The 23141-nt window shown below is 39.2% G+C and overlaps 1 protein-coding gene across 1 annotated transcript in view; it reads left to right on the top strand.

Annotated features, from left to right (window-relative positions):
- Positions 1 to 23141, top strand: part of SMARCA4 (SWI/SNF related, matrix associated, actin dependent regulator of chromatin, subfamily a, member 4) — a 293213-nt gene that overhangs the window by 16692 nt on the left and 253380 nt on the right. The window contains 8 exon segments of the mRNA XM_053719399.1: positions 4737 to 4835; positions 18896 to 19154; positions 19912 to 20038; positions 20497 to 20670; positions 21017 to 21190; positions 21544 to 21711; positions 21886 to 21936; positions 22051 to 22181. Of these exon segments, the coding sequence (XP_053575374.1) occupies positions 4737 to 4835; positions 18896 to 19154; positions 19912 to 20038; positions 20497 to 20670; positions 21017 to 21190; positions 21544 to 21711; positions 21886 to 21936; positions 22051 to 22181 (1183 nt within the window).

Raw genomic sequence — 23141 nt, 5'->3', positions numbered from 1 at the left:
ATGTAATTTTACAATTTAGTTTTGTCACCAATTTTGCTTTATTCTCTTGTTGTTCTTGGTTGAAAGTTAAATCCAGGTAGACTCATGCTAATTTCTTAGACCTTGAAGGCTGCCTCTTATCTGAATGCATTTTGACAGACACAACTAGAGGGCACTAGTTCACACGTGCCATATAGATAACATTGTGCTCACGCCTGTGTAGTTACCTAGGAGTAAGCACTGATTGGATAAAATGACTGAGATAAGGGGCAGTTTGCAGTGTCTTAGACACAAGGTAATCACAAAGGTAAAAAGTGTATTATAACTGTTGGTTATGCAAAACTAGGGAATGGGTAATAAAGGGATTATCTTTTTAAACTATAAAAATTCTGGTGTAGACTGTCCCTTTAACTGAACGCATGTTTGAGCCAATGACAATCGGTGTATTTGTATGCAGCCACCAATCGTCGGCTAGAACCTAGGTTCTTTGCTGCCCCTGTGCTTCCTTGGTAAACCTTTAAGCAAAGGATAAGGAGAAGGAAGCATAATAAATTAGAAGTAAATTTGAAAATTGTTTAAAATTGTATTCTGTCTAAATCATGATTTTACTAACCCTTTAGGGACATTCCGGTTAAAACTGAAATACACACAGATGAATAACATATTTGGATAGAAACATATTTACAGTATACATATAATGGCATAATTGCGTCTAGTAAAAGTTGGTGCAAGTGCATTCCAATTGTGGCTGGAATGTACCTTTTTAATAGCTTAAAGGGACAGTCTTGCACCTTTTTAGTCATCTTAAAGTCTTGGTTTAGATTAAGCTGCAAAAATCCTCCTGCACCCTTTCTAGATCATGCAGCAGTAACCGTAAAAAGGTTATTTTTAATTGAATATTCTTCCTTTGTCACTTTGAACTCGATTAATCAAGCTACGGTGACAGGGGCGTACATATGTGCCCCTGTCCGCCGCAGCTCACCTCTGGCGGACTTTAGCATTGCACAAGAACGCTATTTTGCAATCTTGTGCAACGCCAATCACACGCGGGCAGGAGCTGTCCATTTCCCCCCGGTCGGACGAGGCAGCCAGGCAGTGCTAGTTCATGTGTGCGCCATATAGATAACATTGTTCTCCTGTGGAGTTATGCAGGAACCAGCACTAATTGGCTAAAATGCAAGCTTGTAAAAAGCACTGAGATAAGGGGGCAGTCTGCAGAGGCTTTAGATACAAGGTAATCAGAGGTAAAAAGTATTAATATAACAGTGTTATGCAAAACTGGGGAATGGGTAATAAAGGGATTATCTTTCTATCTTTTGAAACAATAAAAATTTTCAAGTAGACTGTCCCTTTTAAATTTTAGCTGGTTGGTCAGTAAAATCAGCCAGGTGGCGTGCCCATTAAAATAAGGTCCTGGGGGAGAACAGTGAAGAAATGTTGTAGTATTTGTGTTGCTTGATAACATGGATATATGAGCTCTGTTTAGTATAGTCTGTACTTGAATTCTATTCCTACATAATACTAAATTGCTTCAATTACAACCTGAGAGAATAGTACAGACTACAAGAATATTACTAAGGTGGCGCTCTTGTAGCGGAAACAGCCAAAAAGTTACAACAAAGTGTGTCTAGAAAAATGGGCCGGCGTCTAAACTTACATTCTTGCATTTCAAATAAAGATAGCAAGAGAATGAAGAAAAATTGATAATAGGAGTAAATTAGAAAGTTGCTTAACATTTCACGCTCTATCTGAATCGCGAAAGAAAAAAAATTTGGGTTCAGTGTCCCTGTACTATTCTGGTGTTCTGCTCCCCTCCTCTCACATAAACACAGCTGAATCAGACTGGGGGAAATACCTAGCAACTCAGGCAGGCCCCTAGGAGCCAATCGGCGCCTTTTTGTGTCACATGATCGCAGTGCATACAAATTTAAACAACTTTCCGATTTACTTTGATTAAATTAGCTTTATTCTTTTAGTATCCTTTGTTGAAGGAGAAGCACTGCACTACTGATAGCTAGCTGTACATATCAGTTGAGCCAATAGCAACAGGCAAATAAATGCAGCTAGCTCACAGTAGGGATATGAATTTGCACAGCACTTATTGTGTTGCACTTTCACAAGAAAAAATCTGTGTCCAAAATTAGCCGAATGCAGCTAGCTGTGACCATATTAAGCATTAGTTTCATAACAAATCACAAATGCACATCCCTAGCTCACAACGCATTGCTGCTCCTGAGCTTACCTAGGTATACTTTTCAACCAAGGATATCAAAGGAATGAAGCAAGCTTGATGAGCGGTAAATGGGAAAGTTGTTTACAATTGCATGCTCTATCTAAATATTGTTTCATTTTGGCTTTACTGTCCCTTTTTTAGGTTGTTTACTATTAAACATTAGGGATGTGCATTCAGCATTTTCGTTCACTGCCAAATGCGGAAGTAGCAGGTTGCTTTCAGGTATTCGGCGCTTCGGAGCTGAATATCCTCATGTGCAAGCGATAAGATATGTGCAAATCCAGTGTGTTTTTACTTGCACAAGAAAGGGGATGTTTGGTTCCGAAGAGCCAAACACCGAAAGCAACTGATGCATTCAGCACTGAACGAAACTGCCTATTGCGCATCCCTATTAATACTGCACAGCAGCATAATAGACTTCAATGAGTTAGAACTTTTTCTTTTTGTGCTATTAATTAATTATATTTTTAAATGTTATTATATTTAACCATCTCAAAGGACTTAAAATTTGCAATTTATTCTGGTCTGGATCTTCAGTGCGCTGCTAATCCTGAACTTGCAGCTACTCTTACATTGCCCTTTATTGGCCCAGTGGCCATGTTGAGCTCCTTACCAGTAGTGCATTGCTTTTGCTGGGTTTGTGCTTAAAGGGACAATCTACTCCAGAATTTGTATTGTTTAAAAAGATAGATACTCTTTTTATTGCCCATTCCCCAGTTTTGCATGACAAACACGGTTATATTAATACACTTTTTTACCTCTAATTACCTTGTATCTAAGCCTCTGCAGACTGCCTCCTTATTTCAGTTCTTTTGACAGATTTGCATTTTAGCCAATCAGTGCTGACTTCTATGTAACTCCATGGGAGTGAGCACAATGTTATCTATAAGGCACACATGAATTTGTGCTGTCAAGCCGTAAAAAAAAACCCCTGAATATGCACTGAGATAAGAGACAGCCTTCAAGGGCTTAAAAATTGCCATGAGCCTACCTAAGTTTAGCTTTTAACGAAGAATACTAGACTGTCCCATTGAATCCTGCAAACAATAATCAAAATAATAAAATGCCCTGGCACTATAGTTTCCCTCTATCGTATGGGGAATTGTAGTGTCTGCTTCAGTGTAGTGCATACTTATTAGAATAAGGACAGGTAAAAAGTTTATAAATGGCCTTTAATCTCTTTATAGTTTCATTGTCTTATTGCATGCTGACTTTTACCTCATTCTAACAAAAAGTCATGTCTATATGTTACTCCCTTTATGGCTTTTATGTATGATTATTCAGCAACCATATTGTGCTGAAGTGTTTGAGACTTACCCAAAGTTCCCTACAATCAGTTGGGGAGGTGTAATGAGTTACTCAGTAAGATGTGACTTGAAAAGGTGGCAACGTAAAATTATTTGCTGTTTTAGTTACCAATTCCTTTTTTTATTCTTGTAAAGCATTATGACTGTACTAGGTGTTCCAACTTCCTAATTCTATTGTAAAGCAAATGCCCTGATATGCATACTAAAGTAATATCCTTATCAAGCTGCTGGTACAAGAGACTGTGAGACTGTAACTGTGCACAAGATATTTTTGCCATAATAGTAGCATAAAATTACATCCATTGCCCACTAATGTAATCACATTATGATATACTGAAGCATTATATCTGTACATTTGTCGTATATAGCAGATGGAATAGATTACCCTCTTTAATGGAGTTTACTATTGCTGCAAGTGAGTCAGTCTCCTGAAATCTGACTTCCTATAGCTGTGTAGTTCCTTCTACATACCAGCACATCCCTGATTTTGTCATTTAGAATATGGTAATGCATTGGGGGGTTTTTGGGAGCCGGAATGGCATGTGTTGTGTATTCCAGAATTTGTTCTTTACCAGATCCTTTACTTTTTACTCCCCTTTCTCATCTGTTCGGATACTATTAGCTTATGGTTCTAATATTGTGGCTTGCAGCAATATCCCAGTTTACAAATTTGTTTGTTTTTTGTTTTTTTGTTTTTTTTTTAATTGTAAATAAATCTGTATAGAATTTATAAGGCCAAGGGCAGGTTATGTTATTAAGTGTGTATTTAGTGTCTATCAAGAGATTCTTTCAGGACCTTTTTGTTACTCCAGACTTCATTAAAATATTTGTCACCGGGATATTTGTCTCGTGGTTCTTAGATCCTTTTGTGAATTGTAAAATGTTGGAGTATCCAGTCGTGGTTCATAGTTCGTGTGCTTTTTTTTTTTTTTTTTTTTTTTTTTTTAGTATTTTAAATAAATAGTGGATTTTGCTTAAGTTCAATTATGTTAGAGCTGATATGAAAGCATCTGGGAATGGCTGCCAAGATAACTTTACTGAAAAGGCATAGGATTATAATTAAAATAAACCTATTTTTTTAGTTGGCTATAAATACTTATATATTTTGTAATTTTACGGTTTTAAAAGAGAAATATATATATATATATATATATATATATATATATATATATATATTTATAATGTATATAATCTCTTATTTGGCCTTATTAATATAGGAATGGCTGGGGCCTCCATGCCCCCTCCAGGACCCTCAGGAGTTCCCCCTGGAATGCCAGGTCATCCCCCTGGTGCTCCCTCTAAACCCTGGCCTGAAGGTAAGAACCTAGTACAGAAAGGGTTTGTAGTATTTGGGTCAATGTGGCATGGAGAACTGTGATCACTGTGAATCCAGTGATAATGCCTGTTACTTGGGTACATGCTTAAGTGCCAAAGTGTGTATGGACTAAGCTTCTATCCTTCGTTCAATAGGTCGTGGTTTTTTTTTTTTTTTTTTTTTTTTTTTTTTTTAATGAAGTGTTTTGTTTTTTTACCTTCAGTTTGTGGTCATGGGACTTCATAAGAAAACATTTTTCATCTTATATTTATTTTACAATCTATAGCTTTATTAATAGATGTCCACTATTTCCTTCTAATGGCAATGAGGGTCCATGAAAACATTCATAACCTATGGGAAATACTTCACCTTGCCAGTTGTAGGAGGCAGACCCACCCCAAACAGAACATTGAAATATCCCTCCCACTTCCCCTACCCTCCCAGTAATTTTACCTCGCATCATGGAGGTTGGCAGGTGCTCTTCTGAAGGCTTAAAGGGACACTGAACATTTTTTCTTTTTTTTTCTTTCGTGATTCAGAGCATGCAATTTTAAGCAACTTTCTAAGTTACTCCTATTTCTTCTTCATTCTTTGGGTATCTTTATTTTAAAAGCAAGAATGTAAGTTTAGATGCCGGCCCGTTTTTGGTGAACAAACTGGGTTGTTCTTGCTGATTGGTGGATGAACGGTGCTGTCCACGGTGCTGAACCAAAAATTGGCTGGCTCATTAGCTTAGATGCCTTCTTTTTCAAATAAAGATAGCAAGAGAACAATGAAATTGATAATAGGAGTAAATTAGAAAGTTGCTTAAAATTGCATGCTCTATCTGAATCACGAAAGAAAAACATTTGGGGTTAGTGTCCTCAATGGATTGTTGTAGTGAAGTGTAGCTACTGAATGTTGCAGGGAGGTTCCCAAGCCTTATTCCATTAATTCATGCTATCCTCCCATGTATGCAACCGGTGTGTGTGTTGCACTGCTTTCCTTTGTCACAGGTCCCTGTCAGAGGAAGGATTGGGCAAAGGATTTTCATAAGTTTTATTTGCGGTTCTCATTACCACAGGACTGTAAGGGAGCTATATTGTTATGGCTGCAGGGTCTGCAGATTACATACATACATACATACATACATACATACATACATACATACATACATACATACATACATACATACATACATACATTTCAAGCTCTCATTTTATATATGTCCTGTACCTGCACTCCCTCTTCATAGCAGTCGACAACCAGGATGCTAAATCAGAATAATCTTTATAAGTTCAAATGAGCGACTGCACTCGCTGAATTTTGAAAAAAACAGACCAACCAGTAGCAAGGCACTTTTTAACAGCAAGACAGTGTCCCATATGAGGTTCATTCTGATTGATCACATTCCTCTCAGGAGGGGGGGAAATAGGGACAATGCCCTTTTTGAAACTTGAGGCCCGCTGGATACATAAACTGGTTACCCTCCATCCCCATGGTCTCAACATGTCCAATGATTGGCACTGTTTCCTGTAATACCCTAATGATACTCCTCAGATCTTGGTGAGTACTATTGATTATGTGAAACCTCAACTTGGGGAACCATCTTATTGTATGCTCCATGCAATAGTGGGGCAGACATGGGATGGATCAGATTTAGAGGGTGACACAGTAGCTATATATAACTAAACATGTTGGACCTGACTCTAGGAGCGCCCATTGTGTTTGCTTGACTTTTTTCTATTAATATGTCACACCAATTGCTTACTCACTGATGACCCTTGATTGCCCATTGTTGGCTCATTGACCAATGAGTTATTATCAGGTCAGTGGCATGGTTCCTAAGGGTGCTAGACATAAAGTACGTAATATTGTATGTACCCTGTTATGGTTTAATATGGTATGGATTATGTAGATGTTTTGTTTGCCCACCTTTATCCTATTATGTCATACTAACTGATTACCGACTATTGCACCTTGATTGCCACTTGTTAGCTCCTTGACCAATGATTTATTGCTATGAGGTCATTGACATGGTTCCTAAGGGAGCTAGACACAAGGTACTTAATCTTGTGTATATACCCTGCTATGGCATAATGTGATATGTATTACATATGAGGTTTTAAGTCATGACAACATGAATGAGTGGATACTGTTTATATGGGTTCGCATGGTCCATTGATGAAATAACAGTCTGTATTTGCGTGAAATTCCCAAGGTGTGTATAAACATAACCTGATATGTGTTTAAATGACATATTTTTATATATTTTTTTTTTCTCTCTATAGCTCTATATTTATCTTGAATGCATTGGTGTCTATAATATCTTGGAGTCCGTATATACATAGCCCGATAATAATTAATGCATGCACATATGGTAGGCGGTTTGGTGGCTAATTCTAATTGGATTGCCCAATCTACTATTTTTACAATTGCACATAGTGGCCGATAGTACACTTTGTTATAGTAGTGTGTACCTGATTATACAGAGACCATACGGCCAATCATATAATACTAACGAGATTGGGTTACCCCTCACTGCTGTATCTATCTGAATCTTGAACGAAAAAAGAAAATTTATGCTTACCTGATAAATGTATTTCTTTTTTGACATGAGTCCACAGATCATCTTAATTACTAATGGGATATTCACCTCCTGGTCAGCAGGAGGCAAAGAGCACCACAGAAGAGCTGTTAAATAGCTCCTCCCACTCCAGTCATTCAACCGAAGTTAGAAAAAGAAAGGAAAAACCAAGGTGCAGATTTGTCTGAAGTTTACAATAACCCACAACCTGTCTAAAAAAAAACAGGGGCCGTGGACTCATCATGTCAAAAAATAAATTTATCAGGTAAGCATACATTTTCTTTTTTATGACACGATGAGTACACGGATCATCTTAATTACTAATGGTATTAAATACCCAAGTTAGAGTATACAGATGATACGGGAGGGACAGGGAACCCAAACGGAAGGCGCCACTGCTTGAACAACCTTTCTCCCAAAAACGGCCTCAGCCGAGGCAAAAGTGTCAAATTTTTAGAACTTTGACAAAGTGTGGAGAGGACCAAGTTGCAGCCTTGCAAATGTGTTCTACAGAAGCTTCATTTTTGAATGCCCATGAGGAAGCAACAGCCCTTGTGGAATGAGCCGTAACTCTCTCGGAAGGCTGCTGTCCAGCAGTCTCATATGAAAAACATATGATACTCTTCAGCCAAAAAGAAAGTAGCCGTAGATTTCTGTCCCTTACGTTTTCCTGAGAAAACCACAAACAAAGAAGACGACTGACGAAAGTCCTTAGACGCCTGCAGGTAAAACTTTAAAGCACGCACCACGTCCAAATTGTGCAGAAGTCTTCTGAGAAGGATTAGGACACAAGGAAGAAACAATCTCCTGATTAATGTTCCGATCAGAAACAACCTTAGGAAGAAATCCTAATTTAGTACGTAAAACTACCTTATCTGAATAAAAAATAAGGTAAGGTGACTCATACTGTAATGCTGAGAGCTCTGACACTCTCCGAGCAAAATAAATGGCAACAAGAAATAAAACTTTCCAAGATAACTTAAAGGGACAGTCTAGGCCAAAATAAACTTTCATGATTCAGATAGAGCATGTAATTTTAAAACATTTTCCAGTTTACTTTTATCACCAATTTTGCTTTGTTCTCTTGGTATTCTTAGTTGAAAGCTTAACCTAGGAAGTTCATATGCGAATTTCTTAAACCTTGAAGGCCACCTCCTTTCAGATTGCATTTTAAGTTTTTCACCCCTAGAGGGTGTTAGTTCACATATTTCATATAGATAACTTCACGTGCACAAGCACAGTGTTATCTGGGAGCAGGCACTGATTGGCTAGACCAGGGCTCGACAAACCCAGGAGCCTGGTAGCCACTGGCTCCTAGAATCTTACCCCTGGCTCCTAACTTTTTGGGTTATTCTCCATATATCTATATACAAATCCAACGGTTTGGCTCCTAAATTTTCTTACTGGCTCCTAATTTTTAAACACATTTGTCAAGCACTGGGCTAGACTGCAAGTCTATCAAAAGAACTGAAAAAAGGGGCATTTTGCAGAGGCTTAGATACAAGATAATCACAAAGGTTAAAAGTATATTATTATAACTGTTGGTTATGCAAAACTGGGAAATGGTTAATAAAGGGATTAGCTATCTTTTAAAACAATAAAAATTCTGGTGTAGACTGTCCCTTTAATATCTAAGGAATGCATAGGCTCAAACGGAGCCCCTTGAAGAACTTTGAGAACTAAATTAAGACTCCATGGAGGAGTAACTGGTTTGAACACAGGACTGATCCTGACCAAGGCCTGACAGAATGATTGTACATATGGAACATCCGCCAGACGTTTGTGTAACAAAATAGATGAGGCCGAGATATGCCCCTTTAGGGAACTCGTCGATAAACCTTTATCCAAACCCTCTTGGAGAAAGGACAAAATTCTAGGAATCCTAACTATACTGCATGAGTAGCCCTTGGATTCATACCAATAGAAAGATATTTACGCCATATCTTATGGTAAATCCTTCTAGTTACAGGCTTACGATCCTGAATCATGGTCTCTGACAGTCAGAAAATCCCTGCTTGGATAAAATTAAGCGTTCAATCTCCAAGCAGTCAGCTTCAGAGAAACTAGATTTGGGTGAAGGAAGGGCCCCTTAATCAGAAGGTCTTTCCTCAGTGGAAGTCTCCAAGGTGGTAGTGATGTCATCTCCACCAGATCTGCATACCAAATCCTGCGAGGCCAGGCCGGTGCTATGAGGATCACTGAGGCCCTTTCCTGTTTGATTCTAGCAATTACTCGAGGAAGAAGAGCAAATGGAGGAAACGGGTATGCTAGATTGAAGGTCCAAGGGGCTGCCAGAGGATCTATCAGTTCTGCCTGGAGGTCCCTGGACCTCGACCCGTATCTCGGGAGCTTGTAATTCTGTTGCGATGCCATGAGATCTAATTCCGGCTGACCCCACTTGAGAATCAGGCTGGAGAACACTTCCGGATGAAGTTCCCACTCCCCCCCGGATGAAAGGTCTGCCTGCTCAGGAAATCCACCTCCCAGTTGTCCACCCCTGGGATGTGGATCGCCGACAGGCATCAAGAATTGCCCTCTGCCCACTGAATTATTTTGGATACCTCTGTCATCGCTAAGGAACTCCTCGTTCCTCCCTGATGATTGATGTAAGCCACTGACGTTGTTGTCCGACTGGAACCTGATAAACTGTACCGAGGCTAACTGGGGCCAGGCCAGAAGAGCATTGTAGATCACTCTCAGTTCCAGAATGTTTATGGGTAGAACAGACTCTGACCGAGTCAATGTTCCCTGAGCCTTTAGAGAGCCCCAGATTGCTCCCCACCCTAGAAGGCTGACATATGTTGTCACAATCACCCAAGATGGTCTGCGAAAGCAGGTTCCCTGGGAGAGATGATCCAGAGACAACCACCATTGTAGAGAATCTCTTGTCTCCTGCTCCAGTAGTAATCGAGGATCTGGGTGGGCAGAGATGACTTAATAGGTCACATAACAGACTCTGTCTCTTTAAGTTTAGTTAAGAGAATAACTTTATTCTAAGGTAAGCAGAAAAAGGGGTGGATTGGTACATAAGGAAGTTCATTGTAAAGATTGTTGCCTCACCCAAACGTCCTCTACACCTCAGCTTAACGCAGCTGAGATGCCTGTCAGCCCATCTGCACAATATTCTGCTGCAACAGAAGCGCTGCTCTAAGCTCCAAAACCTTAAACTAAACAGCCTTTCCGAAAACCGGAAAAAGAGGAACAGCTGCGCAACTAAAATGGCGTCACATAAGTACCGCCCATCGTGGGCGTATCCATAACTCTGCCGCCATTACCAGCTTTATAAATAATTGAGTAGTCTGTTTTAACACACACAAACCCTATGCACTGAGCCTGCTCTAATGTTCATGTAGCAGCGCCCAAACCCGTAATAGTCAACATGTAATCTCCCGGTCGGTTAAAATTATGTTATGAAACCGCCGGGAGATGAGGGTCATGTCACATTCAGCCCCAGTGCCTGCGTCTAAGTTTTCCTAGTATCTCCTAACACAGTAGGAGAATCTATCAACTTTAATGAGGCTTGATAGAATAATAAAACCCAAACTGTCATAGTGTCTCCTAACATAATAGGAGAATCTATTCCTTATTGGTAATGAGGCTTTGAATAAAATAATACAGTGCCCAAACTTTTTTGAGATTTCCCTTCTATCCCTAGACAAAAAGTTAGCACTTACCTCATCTTCTACCTGACAGCAAGGCAGATCCCAGGTTTAAGAGGTCCTCTCCCTCCCATTGACCTATGGGGAAAAAGGCATGCTGAGTACTCCTTTTCCTCAGACTAAAGGCATACAGGCCAGCGAAATACATGGGAGGCGCAGTGAGAATTATGTCCCACAAGTTCCCATTGCTCTAAAGCCAGCAAAGCCCTACTTAAGAGACTGATATGGACTACGGCTACACCCCAGAACAAAGCAGCACAATCTTGCACTACTTTAAAAATAATAAACTCTTGATTGAAGAATCTTTTCTAACACCTAGCTTTACCTCTTCCTAGCACTAACGTAGGCAAAGAGAATGACTGGGGTGGGAAGGAAGGGAGGAGCTATTTAACAGCTATGCTGTGGTGCTCTTTGCCGCCTCCTGCTGATCAGGAAGTGAATATACCATTAGTAATTAAGATGATCCGTGGACTAATCGTGTCATAAAAAAGAAAATTTGGGTTGAGTGTCCCTTTAATTAACGTCTGACTTCATAGGTGGAACCTAAACTGAAGACCGGGAATTTTGAATTGAATATTCTGAGCGTTATTACCCTAGACACTGAAACCCTAAACGGGTTGTCGTACGGATCAGCTTCCAGGTTTAATTACGGTACCGATAAAGAGGTTGTGGTGTTTTTATGCTCTTTTTACTCTAACACATGTGGGTGTAATTCTTTTTTGTTTTGTGTGTTGAAGCGATTTTACTTGTGATTAAATTCTGCTTGAATCAGAGTTTCGCTGGTTTCTTGTATTGTAGATCTTTCAGGGCTTGCAGTCAGAGCTATTCCTTATTGTATTACATTGAAGTAATGTTTAGTACGTTGCACAGATTTCAAGCTTTTACCCTGTTCATTAGGAGTATCTTGATATCATCTAGTGGCTGTTATACATATGACACCTTGTGCTTATTGTGTGTTTGATATAAAAAGCAATAAAGCCTTTCTTCCTTTGTGTTGCCAGGTCAGACAACCAATGCTCACTCATTCTTACCAGCTTTGTCTATATCCAACATTTTTAGTTTAAATTTCAAATATAAACATGTATGGGGGACCAAGGTCTGAACATATTTTTTTTTTTTCCTTTAAAGGGACAATCACATTAAAATTGTTTTTTAAAAAGAGACAACGCCTTTACTACCCATTCCCAAGCTTTGCACAACCAACATTGTTATATTGTTATACTTATATTTAAAGGGACAGTAAACATAGGATTTTTTTTATATCATTTTAGTAAATGCCTAAATGTAACTGACAGTTTAGCATTATTTCATTTCAAAATACAATTTAAAACGTAAATAAAACAAAACTGCTTATCATACATGCAGGGAGGTAACGCCGGCTGACCAATACTATGGCTAGATAATTATTTTTTTTTTAAAATGAATGTAAATTTTGATGCTAAAGTGCCCGGTTTTTAAAAATTTGATTAAAAACGGGCACTTTAATTCATCAAAATATACATTTCACTTGTGTTGTGATAAAATACTTACCTTTTAATGCAGTTCCAGCAACCTCCATCCGTTGCAAAGAATCTTCCTGGGTCTAAAATGAGGAATCAAGCTTCCTTCAATCACGGCGTTGAATCAGACACTGATTTCCCCCGGGGGGAAGCCGTGATTGGAGGATGACCTATCCATAATTTCTGACATCAGAAATGGCTTGCGACGACCGGAGGAAGCTGGAGCTGCTGTCAAGTTTAAAAGGTAAGTATTTTATCACAACACGAGTGAAATGTAAATTTTGATGAATTAGTGCCCCTGTTTTTAATCGAGTTTTTAAAAAACGGGCACTTTAGCATCAAAATTTACATTCACTTTAATTCTTTCCAATCCCCTGTATATAGATTGCACAGCTCCTTGAGGGTCAGGGGTGCGCTTTCTTTGACAGGGATTGCAGTAGACGTCCTGAGCATGCGCATTATCACGCTACACAGGAACTGTATCGTTTCAGCGCAGCAGAATTCACTGTTCATAACACTGAATAACATTGTACTTTTCAAGGCTGCAGAATAATTAATCTACAATATTTGTTATTCGAATTTTATATATTCTATTATAGAAGTTAAATTTATTGGCAATATAAAATACATTCTATCCCTTTATAAATACTATGGGCAATGAACTTCAGTACATAATAAAACAAACTGACATTAAATGAATGTATTTATAAAACCTATTTACTTTAGTTAAATAAAATATTTTTCTTTTTATTAGAAGTTTGGAAAATAAACTGTTATTCCTTTGCTGCCCGTCTCATACAATACTACTGAAACTCTGAATCGCGATCTATTCTTTAGCAAAGCGCTCAACTTTTTCTATTACGCATGCGCAAACGGAAGTTTGGGAAAGAGCAGTAATGGGAGGAAAGGGGGCGTTTTATAGACCTTTGCATATGATGAACTGTTATTAAAGTAAACGCTTCCAGAGCAGGAGCAGCTTGCTGGGCAACAAGCGAAGACTTTATCAACGGTTATTTTGGATAAGTTTTAGAATGTTCACTTTTTTTTTTTTTTTTTTAAATAAAATATTTAAAAATAAATAGAATATATATTAAAAGATTTACTGTTTCTTTAGCCACAACAGACAGCCTCCTATCACATGCTTTTTTATTTGTTTTTACAACAGGAGACGGCTAGTTCATGTGGGCCATATAGATAACCTGGTCACGCTCCTTTTTAATTATTTAAGAATCGGCACAACACAGCACTAAGTGGCTAAAATGCAAGTCTATGGCTAATAAAGTCATGCGATCAGGGGACTGTCAGAATATGCTTAAATACAAGGTAATCAGAGGTAAAAAGTATATTAATGTAACAGTGTTGGTTATGCAAAACTGGGGAATGGATAATAAAGGCATTATCTGTATTTTAAAACAAAAATTCTGGCGTACACTGTCCCTTTAATATAAGTTTATGCAAAACTGGAGAATGTGTAATAAAGCTAAAAGGGATTATTTATCTTTTTTTTTTAAAACCAATTCTTGAGCAGACTGTCCCTTTAAGCACAAATAAACATCTCTACTAAAGAGGATTAAAAAAGTGTATGGTGCCCTCATTAGCCTTCAAGGGGCTTGAAACATATTTTTCTTTCATGATTCAGATAGAGAATACAATTTTAAACAACTTTTTAATTTACTTCTATTATCTAATCTGTTTCATTCTCTTGGTATCATTTGTTGAAGGAGCAGCAATGCACTAATGATTTCTAACTGATCACATGGGTGAGCCAGTCACAATCAATATATATATGCAGCCACCAATCAACAGCTAGAACCTAGGTTCTCTGCTGCCCATGAGCTTGCCTAGATAAACCTTTCAGCAAAGAATAACAAGAGAAGGAAGTAACCTAAATAATAGAAGTAAATTGGAAAGTTGTTAAAAATTATATTCTCTATCTGAATCATGAAAGAGAATTTTTGGGTTTCATGTACCTTTTAAGAGGAGGTTAAAGGGAAAAGCGCCCTATGGGGGAGAGCTGTCTATTGAATTCTCACAAATAATTATCTTCTACGATAGTGAGTAAATTGTGAAAAATGATTTAATACTAATAGTTCTCTATTTTGGGGACTTTTCATTATTTTGATATTATGTTGCTGTCTTGGAGCGTGATTGAACAGAGGAATTGGCTATCTGGTCTCCAATGTGACCTGTCATACTGGGTGTGCCATTCAGATACGGCAGTTCTGAGGACTATATGGGATTTTTACCTAAGGGTATTAACTGCCTACAACATCAACCAGGACATTGTGGTTCCATCTTTGTTCCACTCAGTTTTCCCCCTCAAAGAGGTTTTTGCGTATTTGGATGTGATCAGTGCGTTTTCAGTTCTACCTTCTCACTGCCAAGGATTCTTGTCGGTCATCTTCCTTGTTTTCTGTTAAGGAAAAGGGGCAGAAGGCCTCAGTTACTTAGTCCTTCTGACTATGAAGCCTGTTTCTCATGGTTTCCACTAGGGCTGCATGATTAATCGCGATTTAAAATCGATTAAACATGAAACTGCGCGGGTATGCTCTTTTTTTTTTTTTTTTTTTTTTTTTAATATGCGTTTCTAAGAAAACGGAGGCAGAGTCCTCCAGGCTTTCACTACATGATGAAGAGTGAAAGGCGGACCTCAGAATGTCCACGAAACTGCCATTTTTGCAGAGTGTGCGTGGTGGGCTGGCGGCAGTACCGGAGCAGCGGCAACTACAACAGGCCTTAGTTTGGAAGTGCTGTGGCGGTGGGACATGCGCTCAAAGTTGGGAGCAAAAAAGTTAGTATTAAAAAATTGAATATCAGATTGTAGGTTGTGAAGCATAACATCCATTCCCTGTCTGGGCCAAGTTTTTAAAGCAATTTTATTAATATGTAATGTAATATAAATAGATAATATAGAGTATTGGTAATTTGATAATATAGATTTAGAAAAGATGGTTTTGCAGTGCACTATGTGTTAAAGGGACAGTCAAGTCCAAAAAAAAGTTCATGATGGGGCAAGTAATTTTATAAAACTTTCCAATTCACTTTTATCACCAATTTTGCTTTTGTTCTCTTGGTATTCTTAGTTAAAATCTAAACCTAGGAAAACTCATGATTTCTAAGCCCTTGAAGGCCGCCTCTTATTACATGCTTTTTTTTATTTGCTTATCTCAACAGGGAAGAGCTAGTTCATGTGAGCCGTATAGATAACATTGTGATCATGCCCTTAGCTTGTGGCAGCACTAATTGGCTAAAATGCAAGTCAATAGATAATAAATAAAGTCATGTGATCAGGGGGCTGTCAGAAGAGGCGTAGATACAAGTTAATCACAGAGGTGGTAAGTATATTAATATAACCATGTCGGTTATGCAAAACTGGGGAATCCTATAATATAAAAGGACAAGTGTGTTTGTCCGAAGCTGTCATGCGCAGTAGACGGCACGAGGACAAACGCACCTGGCCTTACCTGATCTGCTATTTGTGGGTGCGGCAAAAGTGGGCGTCGCCAGGTGTGGCGGGGGCCGGGCGTGAGAGAGAGGGGAGGGAGATAGAAAGAGAGGGGAAAGAGCAAAATAAAGGGGGGGGGAGAGCAAAAGAGAGGGGAAAGAACAAAAGAGGGGAAAGAGCCAAATAGTGGGAAGAGAGGGGGGTAGAGAGAGCGCAAAAGAGAGGGGGGTAGAGAGAGCGTGCAAGAGAGAGGGAGGGGTAGAGAGAGCGTGCAAAAGAGAGGGAGGGGTAGATAGAGCGCGTAACAGAGAGGGGGGTAGAGAGAGCGCAACAGAGAGGGGGGGTAGAGAGAGAGCGCAACAGAGAGGGGGGGTAGAGAGAGAGCGCAACAGAGAGGGGGGGTAGAGAGAGAGCGCAACAGAGAGGGGGGGTAGAGAGAGAGCGCAACAGAGAGGAGGGGGTAGAGAGAGCGCAACAGAGAGAGGAGGGGGTAGAGAGAGCGCAACAGAGAGAGGGGGGTAGAGAGAGGGGGGTAGAGAGAGCGCAACAGAGAGAGGGGGGTAGAGAGAGCGCAACAGAGAGAGGGGGTAGAGAGAGAGCGCAACAGAGAGAGGGGGTAGAGAGAGAGCGCAACAGAGAGAGGGGGTAGAGAGAGAGCGCAACAGAGAGAGGGGGTAGAGAGAGAGCGCAACAGAGAGAGGGGGTAGAGAGAGAGCGCAACAGAGAGGGGGTAGAGAGAGAGCGCAACAGAGAGAGGGGGTAGAGAGAGCGCAACAGAGAGAGGGGGTAGAGAGAGAGCGCAAGAGAGAGGGGGTAGAGAGAGCGCAAGAGAGAGGGGGTAGAGAGAGCGCAACAGAGAGAGGGGGTAGAGAGAGCGCAACAGAGAGAGGGGGTAGAGAGAGAGCGCAACAGAGAGGGGGTAGAGAGGGGGCTAGAGACAAATAGAGGGAAGAGAGAGGGGGGTAGAGAGAGCGCAACAGAAAGGGGGCTAGAGACAAATGGGGGGTAGAGAGAGCGCAACAGAGAGGGGGCTAGAGACAAGTGGGGGGTAGAGAGACCAAAAGGAGAGATGGGGAGAGCAAGGGGTGGGACTGCTGTACTGCAAAAAATGGCCCGTGTAAACGGGCTTTATGACTAGTGGGTAATAAAGCGATTATCTATCTTTTTAAACAACAAAAATTCTGCTGTTGGCTGTCTCTTTAAGTTGAGTATATGTATTTATTTTTTCCTCTACTGTGATGAAGTGTGAAATTGCCATTACCCTTCCCAGTTAGCAGTCCATTAGTCCAGTAGTGTACCTCAAATATTTTTTTTATCTGCATTGCATTTAAAATCTTTATCTGTTGATTCTGAATATGTTCCCCCAAACAAATATTTGCTAAATAAAATATTTTTGTTGCTTTTTTAATTTTTTTTTTTTTATTGTGGATTGGATACTGCAATGCCAGTCAGTTTTGTGTGTTCGGAAGATAAAATTCAAGATGAGTTCTGAAGAGATATCCGTGTCCAACAATGATTCTTTTTTTTTTTTTTTTTTTTTTTTTTGTTCTTTAATGTGTGTGTGTGTGACACAACAAACCTGTTCCAGCACCTTTAAACACCGGTATAAGGATATCGTTGAACAATGTATGGCTAAAAAAAAAACTGACAGAGAAAAAACACGCTCTGAAGGTCAAGTTGAGCAACTATCAATCAGAAAGGCATTTGCAAGCACATCACCATATGAGAAGACCTCAAAAAGGCATAGAGAAATAACCAACGCTATTACGTATTTTATATATGCAAAGACATTGTACCTGCATACACGTTTAGTAAAGGATTCAAAACAATAATACACACTACACACTCTACAAGTGTTACCAACTGCCATCTCACAATTACTTCTCAGTAGTTGCAATCCCAGAAATTTATGCAAAGCTGTAGTTGAATCTGAGTTAAAGCAATTGAAATAATTATTTTGCCTTTTGTATTGTTGTATGCTCCCATAGTGTATTAGACATTAAGAAACATGTACTTTAAGATTCTGTAAGTTAAATAAAACATTTTATAGAAAAATTAACGTGTTAGTCATTTTATAAGAAAATCGCAATCACGATATTCTAGGACCAAAATTGCGATTTTAATTTTTTTCCGTATATCGCCCAGCCCTAGTTTTCACAGATTTGGGTCAGTAGCCTTAAACCTGAATTACGGCATGCTTTTCCGTGCAGGGTTTACTACTTGGGCCTTCAAGAATGACACTTCAGTTGCACAGATTTACAAGGCTGCTTATTTGGTCTTCGTTGTTTTCTTCTCTCAGGGTTTTAAATATTTTCAATTTATTTTTTTTGCCTCTAAGGAGGCATCTTTTGGGAGAAGGGTTCTAAAAGAGGTGTTGTCTAGTTATTGGGACTGCCTTCCCTACTTTCCCTCCCTAACATTCGTGTACGCCTCAGCTTGGGTATTGATTTCCCATAGGTTATAAATGTTTTTGTGGACCCTCACTGCCATTAGAAGTAAAATTGAAATTAATGCTTGCATGATAAATTTATTTAATTCTTGGCAGTGAGGGTCCACAAACCCACCCTATTTTTTTTTTTTTTTTGTAGTGGAGGGCAGTCTTGGCACCTCTGTACCTACCCCTCTTATCTCTACTTTTCCTTATCCTCGGCTTGAACTACTGAGGGTAGGGGAAGTAAGAGGGATATTTCGATGTTCTGTTTGGGGTGTCTTTGCCTCCTCCTGTTGGCCAAGTGAAGTATTTCCCTTAGGGTTATGAATGTTTTCGTGGAAATGAATTTATCAGGTAAACATACATTTTTATTGTTTTAAACAGTTGATATAGTTATTTGTAAGACAATGTTATGTTCTTGGTGAAGTGATCGAATTTAAAGTGTCATTCTTTTGTAATAGGTCCTATGGCCAATGCAGCAGTTCCAGCCACCGCTCCCCAGAAGCTTATTCCTCCACAACCCACCGGCCGGCCTTCCCCAGCTCCTCCAGCTGTACCTCCTGCTGCTTCTCCAGTCATGCCCCCTCAGACGCAGTCACCAGGTCAGCCTGCACAGCCCCCTCCAATGGTTCAGTTCCATCCCAAGCCGAATAGAATAACTCCCATCCAGAAACCACGTGGCCTGGATCCCGTGGAGGTACTGCAGGAACGGGAATACAGGTGAGATTCTTGTCACTGTCAGTTATTCGTGATGTACATGTTGCTATGTAGTTCTGTTTAGAATGCTGGGTGGCTGGAGCCATGGTTTAAAACTTTCACCCATCCTATCACTGGTTCTTATGTGTATGAGATCAGATAACTTTTTTTTGGGGGGGGGTGATGACTATGCTTTATCAATATAATCATTTATTCTTGCAGTGTTGCTTGCTTTGGAATATAAGTTAATGGCTTCTTTTATATATTTTCAAAGTGGATTATGTTTGAGGGATAGAGTCAAAAGGGGGAAGGCCCTTTTTAAAAGATGAATAATTGTAGAAGACTGATGGTGTAGGACTAAACAATTTAAGTTTTGAAAAGTGAGTGTCAGATGTCTTTGTTCTCCACAGAACATTTTGGCAGCATTATGAGATAGCCAGGTGGTGGCAGTGTAGTACATTGATAAACATTTATAATGAAAAGAAAATGCTATAATATTGCAAAGAGCAATTGAATTGCATTATTTAGCAGACATGGCTGTAATAATGTGTGCATCAAACATTGGGGGAGAAAAATGTGTAGCATTAAGTTGCTATACAAATCTTATGGCTTGGAAGACCTGGTTTATAGGATTGTACGGTCTTTGGATTATTGTATATGTTTGCAAACCCCCTGTGGTTGCTGTATGTTAACATTAAATTAAGTTCATGTATTGAATGCAATGGGGTGTGATGGTTTTAAACAATTTTCCATAAGTAAAGCTTTCTTTTGTCTCTTCAAGGCTCCAGGCACGAATTGCACACAGGATACAAGAGCTGGAGAACCTCCCTGGGTCTCTGGCTGGTGACCTGAGGACCAAAGCTACAATAGAACTAAAAGCACTAAGACTTCTAAACTTCCAGAGACAGGCAAGTACTGAATTTAGCTATTTAAAGGGATATGAAACGCAATGTTTTTTATTTGATTTAGATAGAGCATGCAATTTTAAGATATTTTCTAATATACTCCTATTTATAAAAAAAATTCTTTGTTCTCTTGGTATCTTTATTTGGAAAAGCAGGAGTGTAAGTTTAGGAGTCAGACCATTTTTGGTTCAGCACCCTGGGTAGCGCTTGCTTGATCGGTGGCTATATTTATCCACCAAACAGCAAGCACTACCCAGTTGCTAAACCCAAAATTTCATGCTCCATCCGAATCATGAAAGAAAAAAAAAAAATTGGTTTTAAAGATGTTTAGCCAGAAAGTTAATACTCTACAAATGTGCTTCTGTGCTAATTTAGTGTTTGCTTTGGGGTACAACAGGAGCCAGATTTGCCAGCAAAACCTTAATTCTGCACCTCATATATTCCCCAACCTTTTTTTGCAGTTGCGACAGGAGGTGGTGGTCTGCATGAGAAGAGATACAGCGCTAGAGACTGCTCTAAATGCCAAGGCCTACAAGCGCAGCAAGAGGCAATCTCTGCGCGAGGCACGAATCACTGAAAAACTAGAGAAACAGCAGAAGATTGAACAGGAGCGTAAAAGACGGCAGAAACACCAGGTAGGCCAGTTAAATACTACAGCTAAAGGGATGGCATGTTCTTAATTTTCTAAGTCTGAAAAGGCATGAACATAACTTTGTCCTTTTTAGTTTTAACATCAGATATTCTAACTTCAGTGGCATTCAGTTGTTTTTACGTTATCTGTTTGGGTAAGCGCCACTAAGGGTGCGAAACGCATCAGACGTTTGCCTGTCTGTCATCCTGCATGTCTGCTGAATTTAAACATGTTTCAATAAACTTGAGGATTTTATTTCATACCCCATTTGTAGTGCCTGCTTGCTTTTCTGCTTACTTTATCTGTTTCCCACTCAGTGATGCGTTTTTTTTGTGTGTATGTTTTTAAAGGAATACCTGAACAGCATCCTCCAACATGCCAAGGACTTTAAGGAATTCCACCGTTCTGTCACCGGAAAGATACAGAAGGTGACTAAGGCTGTTGCAACATACCATGCCAACACTGAACGGGAGCAAAAGAAGGAAAATGAGAGAATTGAGAAGGAGAGAATGCGCAGACTCATGGTATGGAACTGACTTGGGCTTATATTCCCCCCCCCAGGCTTTGACAGAGCTGAATAGCTTAAAATGAAGTGGAATTTTATTGTATACATAGATGACGTTTTTTTTTTTTTTCTCTCCATAGATCTATTTAATGGCAAACTGCCTTTTTATTGAGAAAGATAGATATAGAGAGATATAGAAAGAGAGAGAGATCTATATCTAGTATAATCTATATTTAGAAAGAGCTACAGAGTTTCCCTGTCTGTCACAGCAATATACACTCCTCACTATATACATGCTTTTGTTCCTCTATATGAGGAATGCTTGTGCAAGTTTTGTTTGATGTTTAAGTTCTTGCTAATGTCTATTTACAGGCAGAAGATGAGGAAGGATACAGAAAGCTGATCGATCAAAAGAAAGACAAACGTCTAGCCTACCTCCTGCAACAGACTGACGAATATGTAGCAAACCTGACAGACCTGGTGAGACAGCATAAAGCAGCCCAGGTCTTAAAAGATAAGAAGAGAAGGAAAAAGAAAAAGGTGAGTGAAGTTATGCACCATGTGATCATTCTTTACCTTTTTTGACTAATGTGGCAAGATTACATTTATTTTAAATCTCAAACATGAATTAGCTTACTATACTTAATGTCTGCTACTACAATTTTGTTTGTTAATTTAAATAACTTTCTTGAATCTGTGCTGTTTTGCCGCCAGGTACAGGAAAATACAGAGGGGCAGCAGCCATCACTTGGGCCAGATGGAGAGGTAAAGGTTTTTTGTTTTGTTTTTTTAAACCTTTGATTGGAGCATGGTAAATACGGAGTGTTAAATATGTTTCTGAATAGATGTTTATCCAATGTTGTGTGTTTCGTTTCACAGCCTCTGGATGAAACAAGCCAAATGAGTGACCTTCCAGTCAAGGTTATTCACATGGAAAGTGGAAAGATTCTGACAGGAGCAGAAGCACCAAAGGCCGGACAGCTGGATACCTGGCTAGAGATGAACCCTGGGTATGTTGACAAAGTAGGGAAAATCTCATGAGGAATTTAAAAGGACATGAAACGCTGAGACTAATATTAAAAACAAAACAAAAATGGAACTATACACAGTATAACTGCTTTGCAGTATAAAGTTTGGCCCAGTTGTAATTTAAAGTTAAAGGGACACTGTACCCAAATTTTTTCTTTCGTGATTCAGATAGAGCATTACATTTTATGAAACTTTCTAATTTACTCCTATTATCAAATTTTCTTCATTCTCTTGGTATCTTTATTTGAAATGCAAGAATGTAAGTTTAGATGTCGGCACATTTTTGGTGAACAACCTGGGTTGTCCTTGCGGATTGGTGGATAAATTAATCCACCAATAAAAAAGTGCTGTCCAGAGTAATGAAACAAAAAACATTATTTGCCTTTTTCAAATAATGATAGCAAGAGAACGAAGAAAAATTGTTAATAGGAGTAAATTAGAAATTTGCTTAAAATTGCATGCTCTTTCTGAATTACAAAAGAAAAAATTTGGGTTCAGTGTCACTTTAATGTAAATGTTGAATGAATAAGTGCCCTTGGTAATTTTTTTTTTAAAAAAACGGGCACTTATTCATTAAATTTAAAATTGAAGCGTTTTTTTTTTTTTAAATACTTACGATTTTCTTTAGGAAAACCAGACTGGTGATCCTCTGCCCGCAGCTGCAATGCCAAATCCGGCTTCCTCCAATCGTTGCAAGCACCCTAAGGCGTCCAGCTCGTGAGGCCATGCAGTGATTGGAGGAAGCCGGTTTCATCATCGATATGCCAAGTACAAAGGAGCTGCGTACGGAAAATCGCCGGTCTGGGTTTCCTAAAGAAAAAGGTTTAAAAAAAAAAAAAAAAAAAAAAAGCTTCAATGTACATTTTAATGAATGTTCCCCTGTTTTTAATAGTATATTTAAAAACCGGGCAGTTATTCATTCAAATTTACATTTATATATA

This window comes from Bombina bombina, chromosome 6, assembly GCF_027579735.1.
Source record: "Bombina bombina isolate aBomBom1 chromosome 6, aBomBom1.pri, whole genome shotgun sequence".
NCBI classification, from domain to species: Eukaryota; Metazoa; Chordata; class Amphibia; order Anura; family Bombinatoridae; genus Bombina; species Bombina bombina.
The sequence above is the reverse complement of the archived record's forward strand: the minus strand, read 5'-3'. Positions and strand labels throughout refer to the sequence as shown.